The following is an 18898-nucleotide window of genomic DNA, read 5'->3' as shown; positions in this document are numbered from 1 at the left end:
GGCCAGCATTTATTGTTCTCCTTTGATTTGATTTATTGATTTGATTTGATTTGTTGTAGTCATGTGTACCAAAGCACTGTGACAGGCCTTGTTTTTGAGCAGTGAAGTTAGATCATAGTAAGTGAGGACATAGGCTGCTTTGACCGTGCGAGTCATACGGGATACTCTGCAAAAGTGCTCGAAGCAAGATCACCATGAGCAAGATCACCATTATTTGAAGTTGGAAAATCCATTCATCAGTCTAATGACAGCAGGGAAGTAACTGTTCGTGAACCTGTTAGTAAGTGTGTTCAAGCTTCTATAGCTTCTGCCTGATGGAAGAGGTTGCAGGAGACCATTCCTGGGGTCAGAGGGTTCTTTGATGATGTTGGCAATGAGAAATTTAAATGGAGTCCATAGATGGGAGGTCGGTTTCCATGGTCGTCTGGTCTTTGCACATAACTTTCTGTAGTTCCTTACGATCCTGGGCAGAGCAGTTGCTATACCAGACCGTTCTGCACCCAGACAGTGTGCTTTCACTGGTGCTTCTGTAGAAGTTGGTGAGGGCCCTTAGAGACTTACTGAATTTCCAGAGCTGCGTGAGGAAGAGGAAGCATTGTTGTGCCTTCTTTACATGGGAGATCCAGGACAGATTGTTAATTATCGTCACTCCTTGGAACTTGACCCTCTCCGTCTCCGCTCCGTTGATATAGAGCGGTGGTGGTAGGTGGGGGGTTGGGGGTGGGGGGAGGGGGGTGGTGGTGGTGTTCTCTTCCTTTCTTCCTGAAGTCAATGATCAGTTCTTTTGTTGATATTGGGAGAAAGGTTGTTATCATCGCACCATGACACCAAGCCCTCGATCTCCTTCCTGTATTCTGACTCATCGTTGTTTGATATCCATCCTATGACGATGGTGTCATCAGAAAACCTGTAGATGGTGTTTGTATGGAGTTTGGCTACACAGTTGTGGGTGGACGGGGAGTACAGTAAGGGGTTGAGAACATATCATTGGGGGGCTCCAGTGAAGAGGATTACCGTGGAGGAGGTGATGTTGTCTCTCTTCACTGATAGCGCTCTGGGGCTCAGGAAGCTGAGGATCCAGTTGCAGAGGGCAGAGCCCTATCCTCTCCATTGACCTCGGGTTGATCCCCTGGTTTGATGGTCATGGTTGAATGGAGGACACTTTGGGCCATGAGGTTACAGATTGTTCTGGAGTACAGTTCTGCTGCTAGTGGTGGCCTGCAGCGCCTCATGGATGCCCAGTCTTGAGCTGCTAAATGTGTTCAAAGTGTGTCCCATTTTGCATGGTGATAGTGCCCCCCAACACCATGGACAGTATTCTCAATGGGAAAGTGAGACTTCATCTCCAAAAGGACAGTGCACTGGTCACTGTTACTGGTACTGTCATGGGCAAATACATCTGCAGCTGACAGATTGCTGAACACAAGAATGTTTTTCCCTCTTGTTAGTTCCCTGATCACCTGCTGTAGACCCAGTCCAGCACAATGTCCTGTCGGAGCCGACCAGTTAAATCAGTAGTATCTCTGCCGGTGGGGGGGGGGGGTCCAGAATCGGGGTTCGTGACTGTTTTTAGGCCTGTTCAGCCTTCAATATATTCAGCAATAGAAAAATGGGGCTGAACATTTCCAAGATTCAAACCCTTTGGAACAAATACATTTCTCCTTATTTCTGCACTCAATGATGGACCACTTACCATGAAACCATATACTCATGTTGTAGATTCCCCAGCCCTTTTAGAATTGAGTATGTTTCAGTAAGTTCACCCCTCATTTCGCTAAACTCCAGAGAATATTGACTCAGTTTACTCAGCTTGTCATCATTGAACAGTGCTGTCAGCCCAGGGGTCAGTGCAGTGAACCTCCAAAGCAAGTTTCCCCCCCCCCCCCCCACCTTCCCTAAATGGAGATTCTGAAACAGTACATATTACTTTAGATGGATAGTTTCTGTATGGTGTAGAATGTTCTTCTTCTTGTATTCCAATCCAGCATGCCATCTACCTTTCAACTTCTTACTCAGAGTCATAGAGGGATCGTGGAATGTTTATCTGCAGATCCCTGAAGTCAGCAAAGCCGGTTGATCGGGTAGTTAACAAGGCATACAAGAGGCTTGCCTTTGTCAATTGTGACATACATTATAAGAGAAGGAAAGTCACATTGGCGCTGTTTTGAAATGTGATGAGACCACAGTCTTGGAGAAGTGTGTGCAGTTCTGGTCCACACACTGTCAGAAGGGGAGATTCACCAAGCTGGAATATTTCAGTAATGAAGAGAAGCTGATCAGCTGGATAAGCTCAGGTTGCTTTCTTTCTCAACGGTAAAGATTGAGAGGGGTATAAGGTGAAGAAGGACATGACCGGGATGAATAGCAAACAGCTGCTTCCCTTCATTGAAGGGGCAATAGCAAAGGGGCACGACATCAGGTTAAAGGCAGAAGGTTTCGAGGAAATGTGTGGAAAACCTTCCACCCAGAGGCTGGGAGCACTGGGAACCTGGAATGCACTGCCTGGGCGGGTGGCTGAGGCAGGAAAACTCGCAACCTTTCAGAGATACTCGGATAAGCCCTTGAAACGTCAGAGCATTCATGGCCATGGGCTTAGTGCTGGAAGGTGGCGGGACTGTACATTTGGAGTAGTTGTTTTTTGAAGGTGCAGATTCAATGGGCCGAAGGGCCTCTTTGGTACAGTCTGATTGTATGAAGATCATGGCTGATCTGGGTTTCACCTCAACTGTACTCTCCTGCAATTGCCTGATCCTCCTCCACAGCGGTGCAGGTAGTGTATTGATGTGGATGGAGAACTGGCTCATGGGCAGTAAACAGTGAATGGGGAGGTGGTGTCCTTTTTCAGGTTAGCCACCAGTACCAGTGCAGTTCCACAGGGATCAGTGCTGGGATTACAACTCTTTACAATATACATTAATGACTTGGAGAAAGGGAACGAATGCATTGTCGCCAAATTTGCAGATAGCACACACAGATGGGAAGGTTGATTGCAAGATGGATACACACCGTTTACAAAGAGGTACTGAGAAGTTATGTAAGTGGACAAAAAGTTGGCAAACAGTATGTCAGAAAATGTTGTTCATTTTGCAAAGGAGAACAAAAGAACAGTTTTATTTAAAAAACCCAGCAGATAGCTACAATACAAAGGGACTTGAGGATTCTCGTACACAAAACACAGAAAGCTAGCACCCAGGTACAGCAGGTAATCTGGAAGGTTCATGGAATGTTGGGGCTTACTTCAAGGATTTTGGAGTATAAGAGTTGGGAGGCTTTACTGCAACTGGAGAAGTTGCTGTTGAGAGCATATCCAGTGTACTGTGAGCAGTTTCAGTCTCCTTGGTTTGGGAAAGATCTCACTTCATTGAAGGAAGTTGAGAGAAGGTCCACTCGGATGATCCTTGTATGGATGGCACCGTCTCTGAGCAAAAGCTAAACAGATTGGGACTTGACTCACTGGCGCTAAGGAGAATGAGAGGTGATCTCATCGAAACACTCTGGATTCTGACAGGGGAAATGCTGAGAGAATGTTTCCCCTCATGGGAGACTTATGGACTAGAGGGCAGAATCTCAGAATAAAGGGGTGCAAATTTAAGACTGCGATGAGGAGGAATTTCTTCTTTCAGAGGGTTTTGAGTCCTTGAAACTCATTGATACAGAAAGCTGTGGGGAAATATTTAGGACTGAGATAGATCCTTGATTAGTTGTGAAGTGAGGCAGACTTGATAAGGGAGATTAAGGTGAACGAACCCTTCGGAGGCAGTGAGCATAATATGATTGAATTTACTCTTCAATTGGAGAGGGAGAAGCTGGAATCAGATGTAACGGTATTACAGCTTAATAAAGGCAACTACAGAGGCATGAGGGAGGAGCTGGGTAGAATTGACTGGGAGAGGAGCCAAGCAGGAAAGACAGTGGAACAGCAATGGCAGGAGTTTTTGGGAATAATTCAGGCAAGACAGCAGAGATTCTTCCAGAGGAAAAAGAAGCATGGTACAGGGAGGATGAGGCAACCATGGCTGAGTAGGGAGGTCAGGGATAGCATCAAAGGAAAAGAGAAAGCATATAATGGAGCAAAGAACAGTGGGGAACCAGAGGATTGGGAAGCTTACAAAGACCAACAGAGGAAACAAGAAGAAAATAAGGAGAGAAGAGATTAAGTATGATGGTAAGATAGCCAGTAATATAAAGGAAGACTGTAAGAGTTTCTTTAGATATATAAAGGACAAAAGTGAATTTTGCACCACTGGAGATGATGCTGGAGAGAGAGTAGTGGGGAGCAAGGCTGAGGAACTGAATAATTACTTCGCATCAGTCTTGATGGTGGAAGATACAAATAATATCCCAAAACTTCTAGACAGGAGGGGGCAGAGCTGAGTGTGGTGACCTTCACCAAGGAGAAAGTGCTAGAGAAACTGAAATGGCCTGAAGGTGGATAAGTCACTTGGACCAGAGTTCTAAGGGAGGGAGTGAAGAGATAGTGGAGGCGTTAGTGGTGATTTTTCAGGAATTGCTAGAATCTGTGAGGGTTCCAAAGGACTAGAAAATCACTAACGTGACACCACTGTTTAAAAAGGGAGTAAGGTAAAAGATGGAGAATTACAGACCAGTTAGCCTAACCTCGGCTGTGGGTAAGATTTTGGAGTCCATTGTGAAGAATAAGATTTCTGAACACTTGGAAGTGTACAGTAAAATAGGGCAAAGTCAGCATGGTTTCATCAAGGGGAGGTCATGCCTGACAAATCTGCTAGAATTCTTTGAGGAAGTAACAAGCAGGATAGACCAAGGGGAGCCAATGGATGTTACCTACCTGGACTTCAAGAAGGCGGCACGGTGGCACAGTGGTTAGCACTGCTGCCTCACAGCGCCTGAGACCCGGGTTCAATTCCCGCCTCAGGCGACTGACTGTGTGGAGTTTGCACGTTCTCCCCGTGTCTGCGTGGATTTCCTCCGGGTGCTCCGGTTTCCTCCCACAGTCCAAAAATGTGCAGGTCAGGTGAATTGGCCATGTTAAATTGCCCATAGTGTTAGGTAGGGGGTAAATGTAGGGGTATGGGTGGGTTTCGCTTCGGCGGGTCGGTGTGGACTTGTTGGGCCGAAGGGCCTGTTTCCACACTGTAAGTAATCTAATCTAATCTAAGGCCTTTGACAATGTGCTGCCCAGGAGGCTGCTGAGTAAGCTAAGGGCCCCTGGTGTTAGAGGCAAGGTGCTAACATGTATAGACGCCTGGCTGTCTGGCAAAAAGTAGAGAATGGGGGGATAAAGGGGTCCTTCTCAGGATGGTTGCCAGTGACAAGTGGTATTCGGCAAGGCTCAGTATTGGGATCACAACTTTTCACTTCATACATTAATGATCTAGATGAAGGAACTGAAGACATTCTGGCTAAGTTTGCAGAAGATACAAAGACAGGTAGAGGGACAAGTGGCATTGAGGAGGCACGGAGGCTGCAGAAGGATTTGGGGAGGCTGGGAGAGTGGGCAAAGAAATGGCAGACCACATTTGGACTACTGTGCACAGTTTTGGGCCCCCATATCTCGGGAAGGATGAGGGAGGATCTAATTAGAACTTACAAAATACTGAATGGCCTGGTCAGAGTGGGTGTTGGGAGGATGTTTCCATTGGTACGAGAGATTAGGATTGAAGGGGACAGCCTTAGAGTAAAGGGAAGACCTTTCAGAATGGAGAAACGTCTTCAGCCAGGGAGTGGGGAATCTATGGAATTCATTGCCACAGAAGGCTATGGAGGCCAGGCCATTTAAGACTGAGATAGGTTCTTGATTTTCAAGGGGATCAAGGGTTATAGGGCGTGTGTGGGAGAGTGGGGTTGAGAAACTTAACAGCCCTGATTGAATGGCGGAACAGATTCGATGAGCCGAATGGCCTAATTTCTGCGCCTATCTCTTATGGTCTTGTGGATTTAGAGGTTACAGAGAAAAGGCAGGCAACTGGACGTGAAGAACGTCGAATCAGCCAAGATCCTGGAGAAGGAGGAGTAGGCCAGAGGGCTGAATAGTCTACCTCTGTTCTGTTTTTTAGGATCTTATGAATAATCTTTTATTCTGTTTGTTATCAAGTAGGTATCTACCTCTGCCTTAAACAATTGTCAGATTCCATCTCCATTTCCTGTTGTGTAAGGGAATTCCAAAGGCACTGAGCCTCCCGAGAAGGTTTTTTCTCATCTCTGAAATCTTCTTCCTTTCAACATTTTAAACAAAAACCGTAATAATTGCAGATGCTGTAAATCAGGAACGAAAACAACAATTGCTGGAAAAACTCAGCAGGTCTGGCAGCATCTGTGAGGAGAAATCAGAGTTAATGCTTCAGTCTGAGTGACCGTTCCTCAGGAGTGTAGTTAGAATGTTTTTAATAGCTTTGAACATTTTCCATTTGACAGATGTTAAACTATGAGCTAACTTGCTTAAAGCCAGTGCAGACATGATGGGAACAATGGCCCCTTCTGCCTCACAAAATTTCTGTTATACATTATCCATATGGAGTTTATGTTGTGTTCCACTTACTGACCCAAATTCATCAAGTTACCCCAGAAAGACAGAATGGAAATTGTGTTCACGACTGAAGTGCTTGAGGCAATGCATTGTAGGCTCTGAGCGTGCTGTGTGTAAGGTCCTTCTAAAACCACTCTGTGATGATTTGGAAGTGCAAAGATGAGTTTTCTTTCTGATCATCATGCAGAACACTCCTCTTGTAAAATAAATGACACATACAGGTGAAGGCAGTGTGGGAGTTAGCTGTAATGTATATATTTCTTAATAGCATGCCTGGCTGGTCAGGCATTATGAATGGAAATTGGGAAAACGCGGCACTGTTTTTTAAGGTGTTGTGTTTCAATTTTAGGCAACGACCGTGTTCTTTGATGTGACACCTGTTGGACGCATTGTGAACCGTTTCTCATCTGATCTTTACTGTGTGGATGACACACTACCCTTCATCCTTAACATATTCCTGGCAACTACCTACGGTCTCTTTGGGACACTGCTGATGATTAGTTACAGTCTTCCCTGGATCTTGCTTGTTCTGGTGCCTTTGGTTATCCTGTATTTCTACATGCAGCGCTACTATCGCTTCACCTCAAGAGAGCTCAAGCGGCTCACAGCTATCACACTGTCACCCATCTATACACAGTTCTCAGAGACTCTGACCGGTCTCACTACCATCAGGGCATCGCGAGCAGTTGCAAGGTGAGCTATCCAGAAAAGGTGACGTTTTCTAAAGGACCCCCCAGTTTCCAAGTGCTGTCAACTGGTATTTTTAATATATATTTAAATTCCTTCTGCCTGAATGTACTGAATATTGCTGACATAACAGTTTGATATCGCTCACATAGTGACTCTTGATGTATAGTGTTGGCAGTAGATTTGCCTGTGGAGCAATTAGAATGGTAACTGGGTAGCAGCACAATATTTTTGCCAGATTTGTACCTCCTTGAAGAGTGCTGAGGCAAGTTGTATCATCTCCCTGGAATCCTGTGACCTCCATGTCAACAAAACTTGATATCTTCTTGGTTCTAATTTACTCTGGGTCTTTCATGCTAACCCAGAATTGGGAAATAAACTTGCTTTAAAATTCATTCATTGAATGTGGATGTTGTTGGCAAGGCCAGCATTTATTTTCCTTCCTTAATTGCCCTTAAGCCAGCTGGTGAAAGGAACATGATATTGTGATTCCAGCTGATGTAAATCCTTGACAGATCAGGTCTGGTCTTGCTAGATCCTGACTTTGTTTTCCTTTAACTGTAGAGTTCAGTTATGAAAGAGACTCCCAGTGTCATTCTAACACAAGTAATAAGATGTTTATTAAATAATATTAAAGAAAATGAATAGACTGGAAGAGGCTGGAGAGATTTTACAGCAGATCTGAGAAGAGGAGTCAGAATCACGTTAGTCATAGAAAGAGGTTTGAAACAACAACCTAACTGTTAGTTAATTAGATTAGATTAGATTCCCTACAGTGTGGAAACAGGCCCTTCAGCCCAACAAGTCCATACTGACTCTCCGAAGAGTAACCCACCCAGACCCATTTCCCTCTGATTAATGCACCTAACACTATGAACAATTGAGCAAGGCCAATTCACCTGACCTGCACATCTTTGGATTTTCCAGTATTTGGTCCATAGCCTTATATACCTTGGCATCACAAGTCCACATCACAATACTGGTTAAATATTCCAAGGGTTTTGGCCTGTACCACTCTCACAGATTCCCATTATCCTCTGGGTGGTTCTAAAAATATTTCTAAATCCTCTGCTCCTTCCCTTAAACCTCTGCCCTGGCCATTGATCCCTCCATCAGGAGCAAGTTTCTTCCTGTCCACCCTATTTATGCCCCTCACAGTTTTATATATCCTAGTCATGTGCCCCCAAACGTGGTCTAAAAGGAAGAGTGCTAAACTGGGACAAGGCCAACTGTACCAAAATTTGGCAGGAGCTGGGGAGTGCAGCTTGGGAGCAGCTGTTTGAAGGTAAATCCATATTTGATATGTGAGAGGCTTTTAAAGAGAGATTGATGAGATAGATGTGTCCCTGTGAAAATGAGGGATAGAAATAGCAAGATTAGGGAAACATGGATGGCAGGTGAAATTGTGAGACTAGCTAAGGGGCAAAAAGAAGCATACGTAAGGTCTTGGCAACTGAAGACAGATGAAGCTTTGGAAGAATATTGGGAATGCAGGACCAATCTGAATTGAGGGGTTAAGAGGGCTAAATGGGGGTCACGAGATATCTTTAGCAAACAGGGTTAAGGAAAATCCCAAAGCCTTTTATTCGTATATAAGGAGCAAGAGGGTAACTAGGGAAAGGCCCACTCAAGGACAAAGGTGGAAAGTTATATGTAGAGTCAGAGAAAATGGGTGAGATTCTTAGTGAGTACTTTGCGTCAATATTCTCCGAGGAGAGGGACATGACGCATGTTGAGGTTTGGGATAGATGTTTGATTACTCTAAGTCAAGCAGGGATAAGGAGGGAGGAATTAAGGTGGATAAGTCCCCAGGTCCGGATGGGATCTATCCCAGGTTACTGAGGGAAGCGAGAGAGAAAATAGCTACGGCCTTATCAGATATCTTTGCACCATCCTTGAACACGGGGGAAGTCCTGTAGGACTGGAGAATTACTCATGTTGTGCCCTTGCTTAAGAAGGGTAGCAGGGATAATCCAGGTAATTACAGACCGGTGAGCCTGACGTCAGTGGTAGGGAAGCTGCTGGAGAAGATACTGAGGGATAGGATCTACTTCCATTTGGAAGGAAGTGGGCTTATCAGTGATAAGCAACATGGATTTTGTGCAGGGAAGGTCATGTCTTACCAACTTAACAGAATTCTTTGAGGAAGTGACAAAGTTGATTGATGAGGGAAAGGCTGTAGACGACATATACATGGTCTTCAGTGAGGCATTGGATAAGGTTCCCCATGGTCGGCTGATGGAGAAAGTGAGGTCGCATGGGGTCCAGGGTGTACTAGCCAGATGGAGAGGGAACTGGCTGGGCAACAGGAGACAGAGAGTAGTAGTGGAAGGGAGTGTCTCAAAATGGGGAAAGGTGACCAGTGGTGTCCCACAGGAATCCATGCTGGGACCACTTGTTTGTGATATACATAAATGATCTGGAGGAAGGTATAGGTGGTCTGATTAGCAAGTTTGCAGATGACACGAAGATAAGTGGAGTAGCAGACAGTGAAGGGGACTGTCAGAGAATGCAGCAGAATATGGATAGATTGGAGAGTTGGGCGGAGAAATGGCAGATTGAGTTCAATCTGGGCAAATGCGAAGTGATGTATTTTGGAAGATCCATTCAAGAGCGAACTATACGGTAAATGGAAACGCCCTTGGGAAAATTGACGTACAGAGATCTGGGTGTTCTGGTCCATTGTTCTCTGAAGGTGGCAATGCAGGTCAATAGAGTGGACTAAGAAGGCATACAGCATGCTTTCCTTCATTGGACTGGGTATTGAGTACTAGAGTTGGCAGATCATGTTACAGCTGTATAAGACTTTGATTAGGCCACATTATCAAAAGAATGTGGATGCTTTGGAAGGGTGCAGAGGAGGTTCACCAGGATGTTACCTGGTATGGAGGGTGCTAGCTATGAAGGGAGGTTGAGTAGATTAGAATTGTTTTCATAAGAAAGACGGAGGTTGAGGGGGGACCTGATTGAGGTCTACAAAATCATGAGAGGTATAGACAGGGTGGATAGCAAGAAGCTTTTTCCCAAAGTGGGGACTCAATTACTTGGGGTCATGAGTTCAAGATGAGAGGGGAAAAATTTAAGGGAGATATGTGTGGAAAGTTCATCACGCAGAGGGTGGTGTGTGCCTGGAATGAATTGCCAGCGGAGGTGGGAGAGGTGGGCATGATAACGTCATTTAAGATGTATCTAGACAGATACGTGAATGGGCAGGGTGCAGAGGGATACAGGTCCTTAGAAAATAGGTGACAGGTTTAGTTCGAGGATCTGGATCGGTGCAGGCTTGGAGGGCCGAAGGGCCTGTTCCTGTGCTGTAATTTTCTTGTTCTTTGTTCAGAGTCTCCCCCCCGCCTCAGGAAAAAAAAACTACAGTCTGTTCAATGTCTCTTCAGAACTGAAGCTCTTCCATCCATCCTGGTATATGTTCTTCTTAAATCTGTGTTCCAGAACTGCACGCAGTACTGTGGTTGTGGCCTAATCAATCTTTCCTATGGTCCCAGCATAATCTCCCAACTCTTCAGATCCTTTGCATGCAGAATCAAGGCAAGTATGCCATTAGCCTTCTTCCCCACTTGATCCACCTGCCCTGCTTGCTAATGGGACTGATGGACATGCACCCCAAGGTCCCTCTGATTCTCTGTGCTTCCCAGGGACCCACCATTCAGCCCACGTCCCCTTGCCTTGTTTGTTCCGCCCAAGTACATTACCTCAGACTTCCATCTGGATTGAATTCCTTTTGTTGCTGATCAGCCTATCTGACCAGGCCATCTATATTTTCCTGTAATCCTCATTAATCCCTACCCAACCAATGTTCGTGGTGTTGTTTCCCCTTACACATTCTGTACTACATTCTGCAGTTTTGAATTCTCTAAGATCTCGAAGGCTCCTTATTCTCTTTGTCCTCTCTTGCATCCCCCCTTGATATATGGGGTTCTCATCGGATTGGATGTCTCCATTCTTTTGTCGATATGAGAACATGTTAATCCTGTGCTCTCCTGATTTCCTTCTTAAATGTATACCACTGTTCTGGAATATTTTTACCAAAAACTATCTGTTCCCACTGCACTCCTACAGAATCATATCTGATCTTGTTAAAATCATCTTTATTCATGTTGAGAACTTTGCTTTCAGGCTCAGCCTTGTTCGTTTATAGAGTCATTGTGTCAGACAGCACAGAAACAGACCCTTCGGTCCAACCAGTCCATGCCACACAATATCCCAAACTAAACTAGTCCCTGCTCCTAGCCCATATCCCCCCAAATGTTTCCTATTCATAGACTCATCCAAATGTCTTTTTAATATTGTAATTGTACCCATGATACGAAAGTCGGAGGAGTTGTAGACAGTGAGGAAGGATGTGGCAGGTTACAGCAGGATATAGATAAGCTGCAGAACTGGGCAGAAAGGTGGCAAATGGAGTTCAATGTAGGTAAGTGTGAGGTGATTCACTTTGGTAAGAGTAATAAAAAGATGGGGTACTGGGCTAATGGTCGGATACTTGGTAGTGTGGATGAGCAGAGGGATCTTGGTGTCCATGTACACAGATCTTTGAAAGTTGCCACCCAGGTAAATAGTGCGGTGAAGAAGGCATATGGCGTACTGGCTTTTATTGGTAGAGGAATTGAGTTCCGGAGTCCTGAGATCATGTTGCAGTTGTATAAGACTCTGGTGCGGCCGCATCTGGAGTATTGTGTGCAGTTTTGGTCGCCATACTATAGGAAGGATGTGGAGGCACTGGAACGGGTGCAGAGGAGGTTTACCAGGATGTTGGCTGGTATGGTAGGAAGATCGTATGAGGAAAGGCTGAGGCACTTGGGGTTGTTTTCATTGGAGAAAAGAAGGTTTAGGGGTGACTTGATAGAGGTGTACAAGATGATTAGGGGTTTAGATAGGGTCGACAGTGAGAATCTTTTTCCACGTATGGAGTCAGCTATTACAAGGGGGCATAGCTTTAAATTAAGGGGTGGTAGGTATAGGACAGATGTTAGGGGTAGATTCTTTACTCAGCGAGTCGTGAGTTCATGGAATGCCCTGCCAGTAGCAGTGGTGGACTCTCCCTCATTATGGGCATTTAAGCGGGCATTGGACAGGCATATGGAGGATAGTGGGCTAGTGTAGGTTAGGTGGGCTTGGATCGGCGCAACATCGAGGGCCGAAGGGCCTGTACTGCGCTGTATTGTTCTATGTTCTATGTTCTATAGCCACCACTTCCTCAAGAAGTTTGTTTCTGTGACTACCTTGAATCTAACTGAGTTAGGATCACTGTCTGCAATGCGCACCCCACAGCGAAGTCAATGATTTGCCTGACTTTATTACCTAACTTCAAATCCAGGATGGCCCCTTCTCTTGTGGCGCCTTCTACATACTGGCCCTCTGAGTGCATTTTTATATTTCCGCTCACTCTCACACCAGGACTACACCAGTTAATGCTGGGGAAGTTGAAATCCGCCACAATCATAACCCTCTGTTATGGACCAGGCCAGACCCCCTCAAAACATTTCGGGAAGGTAGCCCAGACCCTTATTTTGCTGGTTGGTTTAAGCAGGTGGAATGCAGATAATACAAGAGGGATGCAGCTGGTCAAACCACATAGTTTTAAACAGAACCAAGTTTATTTACAAGAATACTGAATGAAACACAAACAAAAGAAAACACTATAACTTACCCGATCTGAAACCCCAACAGATTATCCCAACTTAATGATGCTGTTTCAAATACTTGTAACAATCCTCATAAACACACAAAAGGTAAAATCAAACCCAGGGTCTTACAGGAGAGCTGTCAGAGAGAGGAGGATCAGTGTGGACCTGCTTCTTTAGGTCCAGCAGATTGAAAACTGCCTGACTGCTTTCAATGAAAACCAGACCAAACCAGAGCGAATCAGAGCTGGGAGAACTGGACATTCCCCTTTCATTGGGCAAGTGTTTTTTAAAAGTCTTGAAAGCCTTTTTCCTGAGGCACTATCTGTTAGCTATAATCAAACTGGCCCTAAAACCTTCAACTTCGACTTTTCAGAGTTTGTGTCCTTTACGACCTCTCTGAAACAAAAAAGCCAAGAACATCATAACCTTGTTAAAGGAACAGTATCATCACAGTTCGCTTACATATCTGCTCTTATGTTTCTCTCACACCTCGCTAACGGAGCCTCTAGGACATTCCCAGTAATGTGAGTACTCCTTTTTAAGTTTTACCCATAAGGCTTCATTTGAGGAGCCTTCTAAGTTGTCATCTCTCCTTATTGCTGTAATAGTTTTCCTCGTCAAAATTGGAACACTCCCTTTTTTATTGAATCCTCCTTCCCTGTCTCACCTGAAGGCCATATATTCTGGAAGATGGAGCTGCCAATCCTGCCACTCTCTCAACCACATCTCAGTGATACAGTGACATTGTATCTCCTTGTGTTAATTTTCACCCTCAACTCTTCTGCCTTGTTCATCAGACTCCTTTCACTCAAACAAGTACCATCCAACTTTGCCAAATTCCCTTGTGCTTTAACTGAAATGTAATGTCTCTGCCTCCCTAACTGCTTTGCTGTCTCTTCTAATTTTGGCAGTTTGTCTTTTTCAGCTGAATATTTTCTGCCTGGATCCCACTCCTCTGTGAAGTTAGCTTGAACCCTCCCTGACAGCAGTATTCTTTGCTGGTCCCATTTCAGTTCAGGAGGAACCCATCTGCCTTGCACAGGTCCCACTGCCCCCAAGAGGGGTCTCAATGTCGCAGGAATCTAAAGCCCTCCTCCCTGCACCATCTTGCCAGCTACAAATGCCTCTGGATAAGTACTCTCTTTCTATTTCACTCACACGTGGAAGTAATCCAGGGATTGCCATCCTTTGGGTCCTGCTTTTTTAATCCACTTCCTAGCTTCCTAAATTGAGGACATCATCCCTTTTTCTATCAAGTCATTGGTACCAATATGTACCACCGTCTCTACCGGTTTACTTTCTCCCTTCAGAATGCCCTGCAGCCATGAAAAGGTATTTCTGACCCAACATGCCATCCTGGACTCTCTTGCCATTGCAGAAATGTCAGTCTGTTCCATTTACAATGGATCCCCTTACGCTATAGTGCTGGGTTTTCCTCCGGTTTTGTACAGCAGACCCACCTGTGGTGCCACAAGGTTAGCTCCCACTGCTTTGCCCTGCATAGCCATATCCCCCAATGGTACCTCAGAAAGGGGGATAGTTACAGGGGACTACTGTCTGACCTTCCTTCTTCAACCAGGTGTACAAAGCGCAGTGATATCTTGGCAATATACCCTTCCAACCCCCCCCTGCGCAGTGTGATTGCTAGCTCTCCCTCCCCCTGTGCTGTGTGATTGCTAGCTCCCTCTGAGGCTTTCTTGTTCTAGCTGGCACAGCTGGAATCTCTTTCTTTCCAGTGAATTCTTGCACATTCACTCAATGGTTATCTTCAGTTAGTATCTTTCCTACAAATTAAACTCACTCTTACTTTCACTATACTCAGTGTCCAGCATCTGACAGCTTATGCTATCTAAGGACTGTATGCCACTGAATTCCTGTTGCTGGGGAACAATGCTGTTTTCTTCCTGTTTCTACCTTTCTCACTGCATTCAACTGTTAACCCTGATGCTTTCAGTCAAAGAAAACCTTGTATACAAAAGAGACCTCCAGACCTCTGAATACCACAGCCCCAAACTCTTAATGAACTCCTCAAAATATTAAATCATGTCTTCCTCTTGTTAGCACAATTTACAGCAGGACAGGCAGGAAGAGCAGGAGGCTTGGGGGAGCTTGGTGAATATGGGTGGAATACGTACGGTAGCAAGAACTGCTGGGGGTTGGGGAGGGTTCGGGAAAGTGCTAAGCGAGAGGATATGGCAATGTTGGAGGGCAGCTAGTTGGATAATGATACCCAGAGTGGACAGGAATGGACAGAGTATACAAACATAGAAATACAACAGTAAATAGAGTCAAAAAGGGAAAGAAATCATACAAAGACAAAATTAATGGCTCTTTACTGGAATGCATGTAATAGTTGGAACAAACGAGATGATTTAATCTCACAAATAAAGGTTAGTGGGTTTGTTATTGCAGCCATTATGGAGACATGGTTACAAGCTGATCAAAGCTGGGAATTGAACATTCCAAAGTGTGTGAATTTTGAAAATACAAGCAGAGTGGGAAGGGGGTTGGGTTAGCATTGTTGGTGCAGTATGGAATAAGTTTGATAGCTAGAAATAATCTTGACCAGGCAGAAGTCGAATCCATACATGTGCAAATCCGAAATAAAAAGGGAAGTAGTCTATGAGTTCCCCAACAGTAACTATCCAGGGCACAGAGTAAAATCAGGAAATAATGAGGACATGTCATAAATGCAGTGTGGTCGCCATGACTGACTTTTATCTTCATGTAGATTGGCATAGTCAGGTTGGCAGGGATAGCCACAATGAAGAATCCATCGAATGTATTTGGAATTGTTTCATAGAACAATATGTGGTGGTTCCAACTGTGGCTGAACACTTTAACTCCTCCAATGACATGCAGGTCCTGGACCTCCTCCACTGCCAAACCCTAACCACCCAACCCCTGGAGGAAGAACGCCTCATCTTCTGCCTTGGGACCCTCCAATTACACAGGATTAATGTGAATTTCACCAGTTTCCTCATTTCCCTTCCCCTTTTCTTATCCTAGATCCAACCTTCCAACTCGGCATTGCCCTCATGGCCTGTCCTACCTGTCCATCTTCCTTCCTACCTATGTGCTCCACCCTTCTCTCTGACCTATCACCATCACCCTGACTTCTGTCAACCTATCGCATTTCCAGCTACCTTCCCCCCAGCCCCACCCTGTCCCATTTATCTCTCAGCCCCCTAGGCCCACAAGTCTCGTTCCTGATGAAGGGCTTATGCCCGCCACATCGACTCTCCAGCTCCTTGGGTTCTGCCTGACTGGCTGTGCTTTTCCAGCACCACACTCTTTGACTCCAGTCAGGGATCAGGCTATTTTGAATCTGATGGTGTGTATTGAGGCAGGTTTAATTAATATGGCAGATAAAACGTCCCCTCCGGAATAGTGACATGGTCAAATTTATTATTTTGTTTGAGAGGGAGGAACGTGGGTTGGAAATAACAGTGTGAAACTTAAATAAGGCTAATTCCAAAGGAACAAGGGCAGAGTTGGCCTGAGTGAGCTGGGGAAGGGGTTTAGTAGCAAAGACAGGTGTGAAACAATGGCAGGCATTTCAAAATATCGTTTCACAAAGCGAATATATATCCCAGTGAGGAAGAAGAATTCGAGGAAGGGGAGAAACCAACCATGGGTTACCTGGGAAGTTAAAAATAGCCTCAAATTGGAAGAAAAAAAAAACAATGTGGCAAAGATTGTGGTAAAGCAGGATTAGGAAAGTTTTAAAAATCAACAAAGACTCTAAACGACTAATAAAGAGGGAGAAAATAGACTTGAGGGGTAAACTTGCAATTAACATCACGACAGTCAGCAAGAGCTTCTTTAACTCTATAAAAAGGAAGGGAGAAGCCAAAGGGAGCACAGGCCCCTGAGAGAACAAGGCTGGTGAAATAATAAGGGGGAACTTGGAAATGGCAGGCGAGTCTTCACAGGAGCAGACTCGAAAAACTATCTAACATGACTAAGTAATCAAGCAAAAGGAGGAGAGGGAGTGAACATAATAACTATCAGGATGGAAAAGTGCACAGAATACTCAGGGGGCTACTAAAGTGCCCTGGACCTAATGGAATGCATTCAGGGATATAAAAGGGATTTCTTTAGAGATAATGGATACGCTGGTAGTAATCTTCCAAGATTCATTACATTCTGGAAATTCTAGAGGATTGGAAAACTCCCAGTGTCTTAGTCAATAAAGGGTGGAAGATAAAAAAAAGGTCAATTTTCGGCAGTTTGTTTTCAGTAGGAAAATGTTCAAGTGTCTCCTGAAGGAAGTAGTGCCGGGTCCAACCTGCAGTGTTTATCTGTCAGAATTGACATCATGCTTTTCGCCTTGTTGCCTGAGTGCCATTGAGATGAGCTCCCAGGTTGCCTTCCTGTCAGGTTTTGTGAACGTGTACTCTTAGAGTTGCTGTCCAATTATTTGAGATGTCTTTTGTTAAAGTTTCTCTTGATGGTGTGTTCAGGTTCGAGGAGGAGAATACTCATCGTCTGGAGCTCAACCAGCGCTGCCTTTACATTGGCAACACTGCAGTGCAGTGGCTTGACATCAGACTGCAGATGATTGGTGTTGCCGTGGTAACTTCCATTGCTATTATTGCTATTATTGAGCATGGCCTGAAAAGGGGTAATCCTGGTAAGTTAGCCTGGTTTCACTGCTTTACCTCTTCAACATATACAGTACAATGAACCAGCACAAGACCACCACTGTCATTGTGAAGGTACCCAAACTGCATTCATCTTGACCTCAATAACTGCAGCTCAGTCAATACTCAAGCAACCTGAGTTTCATGAGGATGCAGTGATCCATTGATCAGACCCCTTCCATCAGTCGGGCACAGAGATTGCAGTTATACCATCAACATGATGGACTGCTGCAATTCATCATGGCTTCACAACCACCCCCAAGCCCTGCTACTGATAACAGCAAGGCCTGTAAGGACACGGCGACATCACCATCTCAACTTTTCATTCAGACATCCTGAACTCGAAATATATTACAATTTCTTCAGGGTTAGTTCCAAATTTGGAGCATCTTAGGAGTGAGATCACCACATCAAGCATCAAACACAAAACAAGGGCAGAAAGAAACGTTACCACACAATGGCAGCAACCCATATTGGAACAGAGACAATCTGAAAGGAGCTGTTTCTCATTTGGGTTTACTGAAGATAGGCTCACGATGGTATAGGAGAGCAGAGGGGCTCCAGAGGGGAGAGGGGGAGAAGGGGGGGCTCCAGTTGGGAGAAGGGAGGGGCTCCAGAGGGGAGGGTTTCAGAGGGGGTGCCTGGAGGGGCTCCAGTGGGGAGAAGGGAGGGGCTCCAGAGGGGAGAGGGGGAGAAGGGGGGGCTCCAGTGTGGAGAAGGGAGGGGCTCCAGAGGGGAGAGGGGGAAAAGGGGGGGCTCCAGTGGGGAGAAGGGAGGGGCTCCAGAGGGGAGGGGTTTCAGAGGGGGTGCATGGAGGGGCTCCAGTGGGGAGAAGGGAGGGGCTCCAGAGGGGAGGGGTTTCAGAGGGGGTGCATGGAGGGGCTCCAGTGGGGAGAAGGGAGGGGCTCGAGAGGGGAGATGGGGAGAAGGGAGGGGCTCCAGAGGGGAGACATGGAGAAGGGAGGGGCTCCAGAGGGGAGGGGTTTCAGAGGGGGTGCATGGAGGGGCTCCAGTGGGGAGAAGGGAGGGGCTCGAGAGGGGAGATGGGGAGAAGGGAGGGGCTCCAGAGGGGAGACATGGAGAAGGGAGGGGCCCAGAGGGGAGACATGGAGAAGGGAGGGGCCCGGAGGGGAGGGGTTCCAGAGGGGAGGGGTTCTGGAGGGGTTCCAGAGGGGAGAGGTTGAGAAGGGAGGGGCTCGAGAGGGGGAGAAGGGAGGGGCTCCAGAGGGGGAGAAGGGAGGGGCTCCAGAGGGGAGGGGAGGGGTTGGGTTCCCAGAGTGGGAGAAGGGAGGGGTTCCAGAGGGGGGAAGGGGAGAAGGAGAAGGGAGGGGCTCCAGAGGGGGAGAAGGGAGTCCCAGCCAAAGTGGTGACCTTCTTCGTCTCTATGTAAGGATACCAGTAACCATGGGTCATGACTT

At 45.9% G+C, this 18898-nt stretch overlaps 1 protein-coding gene across 1 annotated transcript in view; it reads left to right on the top strand.

Annotated features, from left to right (window-relative positions):
* The window catches only part of abcc10 (ATP binding cassette subfamily C member 10), a 282813-nt gene that overhangs the window by 155511 nt on the left and 108404 nt on the right, over positions 1–18898 (top strand). The window contains exons 15-16 of the mRNA XM_087984478.1: positions 6855–7198; positions 17301–17470. Of these exons, the coding sequence (XP_087840604.1) occupies positions 6855–7198; positions 17301–17470 (514 nt within the window). The remainder of the gene's footprint in view (positions 1–6854; positions 7199–17300; positions 17471–18898) is intronic.

The sequence above is a fragment of the Chiloscyllium plagiosum genome, unplaced genomic scaffold, assembly GCF_037043375.1.
Source record: "Chiloscyllium plagiosum isolate Xiang-an unplaced genomic scaffold, Cpla_swu_hap1 HiC_scaffold_3, whole genome shotgun sequence".
Taxonomy (NCBI): Eukaryota; Metazoa; Chordata; class Chondrichthyes; order Orectolobiformes; family Hemiscylliidae; genus Chiloscyllium; species Chiloscyllium plagiosum.
This window is presented reverse-complemented; position numbering and strand designations above follow the sequence as displayed.